The sequence below is a fragment of the Neolamprologus multifasciatus genome, chromosome 5 (assembly GCF_963576455.1).
Source record: "Neolamprologus multifasciatus chromosome 5, fNeoMul1.2, whole genome shotgun sequence".
Classification (NCBI taxonomy): domain Eukaryota; kingdom Metazoa; phylum Chordata; class Actinopteri; order Cichliformes; family Cichlidae; genus Neolamprologus; species Neolamprologus multifasciatus.
Genome location: NC_140443.1, coordinates 33,776,349 through 33,783,122, shown reverse-complemented (window position 1 = coordinate 33,783,122; position 6,774 = coordinate 33,776,349). Strand labels below are relative to the sequence as shown.

Here is a 6,774-nt window from a genome sequence, read left to right as displayed (position 1 = left end):
TCCTGTTTGATTTCTTTGTTATTCTGGCGATCAGTTTCCATTTGTCCCTTATCTTAAGTTCGTGGAGGCAACAGTCTGAGCAGAGAAGCCCAGACTTCCAACATCCCGGCCACCTTAACCAGCTCATAGTGTCGACAGATACAATCTCTCCAGCTTGTAATGGGTCTTCCCTGGGGCCTCCTCCTGGTTGTTGTCAGATAACCAAACCAGCTCTGCTGGGTCCTTCTGATGACGAAGTTATCAGTTTTAATCTTTATAGTTTCACCTTTCAGTAAAACTTCCTGATGGAATTAATGTGATTCCCTCCATGGTCCCTGCTTTGACTGCATTGTTATTAGTGCTTCCCTTTCATCTCCTTCCGTCTTTTTTAGTGTCAGTCTTCACATCTCATCTTCATGTTGCTGTTTTGGACCTTTGATAATTTTACTTTCTGTTTTTGTCTCCTTCTGTTGTGATTGTCTGCCCTGCTCTCATAGTCTTCTCCTCTTCTATGACTTCCTCTTCTTCCTCTCTTCTGTGACTCAATGTATATATTGTCTCTGCCAGATCACCTGGTTGTCCACTCTACAGTCACTTGGCAGCACATTTTTCCAGCTCATGTCCAAACACTGTGTGGTTTATGATTGATTAACAGTTTCTTGTAACACTGGTTGAGTTTTTATTGGAAGTTTAATCATTTACAAACATGCTGTAAGTGATGATTTATTTATGCATCATTGCTAAACCACAATAATTCACAGAACAGACACAGTGTGACACGTTTAAGCAACAAATTCATAGAAAATTAAAATCTGTTTTTGCATGTTAATCCACAGCCTTTGAAGTTGATTCATTAAAAAATTCAATTTTGGACTGTAGTCTGGTTTTTGGCAAATGGTACAATGATTTGTATCAGTGTAGTAAGAAGAAAACAACAGATAATACAAAGATGCAGGAGACAGATGTGATGCGCACACACACACACACACACACACACACACACACACACACACACCTCGTGCCTATGGTACGACAACTTTTCTCCGTGCCCCGGTACACTGCGCAGAAACACCTTGCCCCCCCCCCCCCCACACACACACACACACACACACACTGATTTACTTGTACTGTAATACTGCAATTTAAGTTTTTACTTACCTCCATGGAGAAGCGTCTGTGCTGGGCCTTGCTGTGGTAGTGGAGGTGGGATGGAGACTGAGCTCCTGGAGTGGTTGGTTCAGGGCTCACTGGGCTGACATCATGAGATGGAGGACCCAGTCTGTCTGGAGTCAGGCCTGACAGAGGGGAAATATAATCAGCGATGGTGGGCCACCGAAAACTCTGAGAACAGCTTAAGATCTCAGTGGGATATGTTCTCAGAGAAATTTTCAGGAGAGAAGAACAAAATTTAGTTGGGTTCAAATCTGGTGACTGTGAAAACATATCATGTGAATTTGAAAGTTTTTAATTTTTAAAGTTGACAGAACAGTCAGCGACTGGCACCTCAGCTCCTGTAAAGCATCGGCATTCATTGAGTTTAAGCAGTAATTCAGTTTGGGTTTCTCTGCAGTCGTGGTCCTTTAATCACACAACTACAGCTGACTTTCAATATCAAGGGAAAACATCCATCCCCAACCCATGTAATTAAGTCCGACTTCAAAGCTGTACATCTGACCCTGACATCCATGTGTGCACAAATCTGTGTTTTTCCCAAGAAAACTGCCTTCTCCTTTTATGTTTAAAGCTCTGCTTATGTACTTCAAATGCTTGTGTGAAATAAGGATGGTGTTTTTTAAATGCCCAACTAAACGCCATGTTTACAGGGTGGAACAAAATTTGTGTGTGTGACTTTTTTATTTTTTACAACCATTTTGATGAGACTTAAAGTTTGAATGTTGACCTGATTTGATTGACAGCTGTGCCAGCACAGGGGTAGTAGCTCCTCACTGTCCATAAGCTTCATCTCATCTGCAGCCTCCAGGCATGTGTATGTGCATTAAAATACAAAGCGCCCCTGTTTCCATGGGGATACTGGTTAACAAGGGAAGCAGGTCTCGTGTTAAGGAGGAGGTCTCAGACAGTAGGTTTCTTCCTAGCTTCCGCACAGCACACACACACTCACATTTATATGTATACATGCTAATTTACTGTGTGTAACTATGGCCTTTCTCAACCTGCCCACACACACCCAGCTCATTCATATATACACACACATATAAACAGATAAAGCAAAACTAGAGGCAGGTGCTCAGATTTGAGCATGCCTGGTTGGGTTTGATGCGACGTTTTAACAGCACCGCCGAGAGGCTTTTAACAAGCCATGCTATGCGTTGTATTCAGTGACTGTCTAAATGGGCCGGGGGGATGAAATGACAACCTGTTTGCTGGTCATTTGAATATCACAGCTACAGCACTCCTTTGATCTCTTGATGCTAATTAGGGTCGGTGAAGGTGACACTGATATGAACACGCGCTAACAAAGTGTCACATTGCTGTGAAATATGGATGGATGCCTGCTAGAAATCTTGTTAGAAAAAGGACAATCCAATATGGTACGCCGCATGATGTTTTTGTAGCATTTCCATCTCAAACTGTGCTCATAGTGAGAGGCTGAAATAGGAACAAATGAGCGGGGAAAGAAGTACCTTCAGCACTGACTTGGACATGTTAGATTATTTGCTTTGCTTTTCATCAGTGTTGTCGTCCGCACAGACAATTGACTGAGAAGAATTTCTGATCTGGTATAGCTCCTTAAGGGAAAACACTTGACATTTAAATATCACACTTATACAAAAGCATATTCAGCAAAGCGGCTTTAAATGACCCATTAAAACAAATCACTCTCACGTAGTTTCATGCAAACAAAAAAAATATTCCTGCAATGTAATATAATTAATTTTATGATGACTGAAAACAGCACTGAAAGTGTGTGTTTTTGTTTATGTGTGCATGAATCTATAGGTTATGCTGATGAGCTGATTGTACTCTGTGACTCGTCTCTGTTTGATGCTGCAATGTTTTTTAAAAAACGTAATAGAAACCAATGATTTGACAGGATACACTACATTAAAACTATTATAGTATGGATAGTGGGATCTTATAAGTTGAGCCTTTATTTACATCTTTATGACAAAGTACCATCGTATTACTACAATGATAGAGACAATTTACCAAAACAACATATATTATGCAACATATCCTGCACTATTGTGTTTCACTATTACAGCGCTGTAGTATAGGTCTATATGTATAAGTAATTTTTCATCAGGTGTTTTCAGTCCTGTTGCCACACGTCTGTAAAATCATTCAGTTAGTCATGTAATTGATTGTATTTTAAAAATAGACACGCCAGCTCATGTTTGCATGAATTATTTGACCACTTATACACTGCCGGTCAAAAGTTTGGACACACCTTTACATTTAATGGGTTTTCTTTATAGATACAGTCATCAAATATATGAAGCAAGATATATGGAATTATGTGGCAAAGAAAAAAATGATCAATAACTCTAAATATGTCTTATATTTTAGATTCCTGAAAGTAGCCACCCTTTGCTTTGTTGACAGTGCTCCAAACCATTGGCCTTCTCTCGATGAGCTTCATGATGTAGTCACCCGAGATGGTTCTCCCTTCACAGGTGTGCATTGTCAACTGTTACAATTTATATTATGGAAAGAACCAATCAGCTAAGCAAAGAGAAATGACAGTCTGTCATTGCTGCCAGGTCAGTCTGGAAATTTTCTAAAACTTTGAATGCGTCCCGAAGTGCTACGAGGAAACGGGCTCACATGAGGACCGCCCCAGGAAAGGAAGACCAAGAGTCAGCTCTGCTGCTGAGGATACATTCATCCAAGTCACCAGCCTCAAAAAGTTAACACAAGTTAACAGCAGCTCAGGTTAGAGCCCAGAAAAATGCCACATGAGTTCCAGTAGCAGACACATCTCTACATCAACTGTGAGACTGTGAATCAGGCCTTTATGGTCAAATAGCTGCTAAGAAACCACTACTAAGGAAAAGCAACAAGCAGAAGATATTTGTTTGGGCCAAGAAACACAATGAGTGGACATTAGACCAGTGGAAATCTGTGCTTCGGTCTGATGAGTCCAAATTTGAGATCTTTCTTTCAACCCACTGTGTCTTTGTGCGACGCAGAAAAGGTGACCGGATGGTCTCCACATGCATGGATCCCACCGTGAAGCATGGAGGTGGAGGAGGTGTGATGTTGTGGGGTGCTTCACTGGTGACACTGTTGGGGATTTATTCAAAACTGAAGGCACACTGAATGGAAGACTAAGAAGGAGAGTGATGGACTGCTGCACCAGATGGCCTGTCCTCCACAGTCACCTGACATATGGAGGCTGACCTCCAGTGGAGATGGTTTGGGATGAGATGGAGCGCAGAGTGAAGGCTAAAGGACCAACAAGTGCTCAGCATCTCTGGGAACTCCTTCAAGACTGTTGGAAACCATTTCAGGTGACGACCTCATGAAGTTCATCGAGAGAATGCAGAGAGTGTGCAAAGCACTAATCAAAGCTAAGGGTGGCTGTTTTAAAGAATCTAAAATTAGTTATTTCACACTTTGTTTACTACATAATTCTGTATCTTTTCATTCATAGTTTCACTTCAGTGAGAATCTACAATGTAAATAGTAATGAAAATAAAGAAGAACCAGAAGAAAAATGTGAAGGTGTGTCCAAACCTTTGACGTAGTATGGTCGTCTACTTATTTTGCTGCACGAGAAACAATTCTGGGTTGAATTTAAAAAAACCAAAAATCATGTTTGCTGATGCCGACCAAACTTTTTCCATCACCACACAAATTTTGACGTTGGCATACAGCAACAATAAAATGTTAAGGCATCACATGATTTTTCCATGTGATGCTTATATCTGAGATGTTTTTTATTCAAGTCTGGGACATGATACAATCCTACATGCTTCAGATGGAACAGAGCAAAACAAAAAAGAGAAATGATCAGTAAGAGCTACGAGCGGACTGTAAATATCAGGAGGTAGCTGGGTTTGTCTGCTTACCTCTCTCCTGACCTTCAGTAGCAGACAGTAACGCAGACTGATGGACTCTGGGGGGGTAAGACTACATAGCCAGCTGCTACTCCGTTAGACAGCTGAATAACATCCTCATTCAAATGTAATATTTTCATAGGAGGCAAGCACTTTAGATGCCTCGTGGTAGTACACACGAACGCCTAACGTATCTTATAATAACACGTCATAATAATACTGAAAGTCAAAGTAGCACCGTAGCAGTAGGTGCTGTGCAAATAAAATTGAATTGAACCCGGGAACAAATGGTTGGAAATTGTGATGAAAGTTTAAATCAGATGCATTTTATAGACTCTGCACTGTTATTGCATCTCTCAGTATCAGACGTGGTTTACATAATCAAGCACAGGCACTCGAGGATCTACTTGTGAGTGCATTCAGCTCCCTGGTATTATCTACCCCAACTTATCCCACTATAACCCTTATTCCCGTTTGAAGCCTGCTGATCCTCTGGCTCCGACTTGGTGGTGGTACCAGTCATAGCCGGAAACCCCCCAGTTAATCTGTGAGGGTCTGCTACAGACACGGAAGGAAGGAAGGCTTTTGTATTAAAACCCAGAGCGGTGTTGCAGTTTGTGCTCTATTATTAGACACAAGCCATTCATGCTCACATGGAGACCAAAGATGCAAAGAGGTAGAAGAGCTCATGGGTTGGGAATGTGAATGGATTTGAATGCTTTTAATTACCCAGTGCTTTATTGTTTTTAAAAGCTCGTTCGGCCTCTGAATACTCTGAGAAATCACACAGTCAACAGTTAAAGAACAACGTCTTCCATTTAAAGCTCGTGCTCACCTTACAACCTTAAGTCAGATATGCTCTATTTTTCTTTAAATCTAGAACGGCAGAAACATCTGGCTTTTCAAGCTCCTAAATGTTCCACCAGCTGCCTGTTCTACCAGTAAAGTGATCAATGCCAACAACTCTGCTCTGGTCTTCTCTCTAGCTGCAGATGCTAAATGCTCCACTGCATTCAGCACCTAGTTGCTAACGTGTGGATTTTTGTTTGTTGCTTTGGTGCCAAAGGTTGTTGACGAGAGTGGACATCTTTGAATTGGCTGTTAAATCAAAACAATGCATAGAAAGTTGTTTAGTGAAGCAACTAAATTGAATGATGTTTGTATATTTAAGTTTACTTCCCTTGTCTTTTTCTTAATTATTGGTTATTTGCATCTGTGTTTTGTCTCCCTGATGGCCTACTGTATATTTATACCCTCGGTCTCCCCTCAGTTCTCTGTTGTGTTGTTGATTATCAGTCCTTCCTCTCTTGGTTTGGACTTACGGACTTTGCTTATCAGTTCCCACTTGGACTTCTCTGGTACACGTGAATAAATGTTTGTCTTTTTCTTTATGAACTCTGTCCCACAACTCGTCCTTTGGGTGCTCAATTCCACATCATATGACACTATCTGGGTTACCAGTGGATGATACGACAAATCGGCCATCATAGTGAGTTTTGAAGAGTTATTTGCTGTTAAAATGTTTGCCTGGCAACAGCAATGGTTTTCATAATCTGTGAAATTTCAAAATTGAACAGATAATTGTAGTAATCTCAGACAATGCTGGTGATTTGAGGGGGAAAGGTGTTCTTACCCTGAGTGTGCCGTATGTTGAGCTGGTTGATCTGCTCAGTGAACTCGTTTTCTTCAATCGTCTCAGTCCGAGGAACCGACAAAGAGAAACGTCTCTTAAAGTTCTTCATCTTGTTCATGATGCTGAGTAGTTGACTCT

General features: G+C 41.1%; 1 protein-coding gene and 1 long non-coding RNA gene across 10 annotated transcripts in view; both read right to left on the bottom strand.

The window, feature by feature from the left end:
- The window catches only part of LOC146519166 (uncharacterized), a 246,573-nt gene that overhangs the window by 90,698 nt on the left and 149,101 nt on the right, over positions 1–6,774 (bottom strand). The window lies entirely within an intron of this gene.
- The window catches only part of cdk18 (cyclin dependent kinase 18), a 637,630-nt gene that overhangs the window by 592,085 nt on the left and 38,771 nt on the right, over positions 1–6,774 (bottom strand). For all 9 annotated transcript variants that reach the window (XR_014874238.1, XM_085160686.1, XM_085160688.1 and 6 more), the window contains 2 exons: positions 6,637–6,772; positions 1,138–1,274 (listed from right to left, as the gene is read on the bottom strand). Coding sequence is in view for 8 of the 9 variants with exons in the window: in XM_085160684.1 (XP_085016810.1) it covers positions 1,138–1,274; positions 6,637–6,772 (273 nt within the window). In the remaining variant the exon portion in view is untranslated. The remainder of the gene's footprint in view (positions 1–1,137; positions 1,275–6,636; positions 6,773–6,774) is intronic.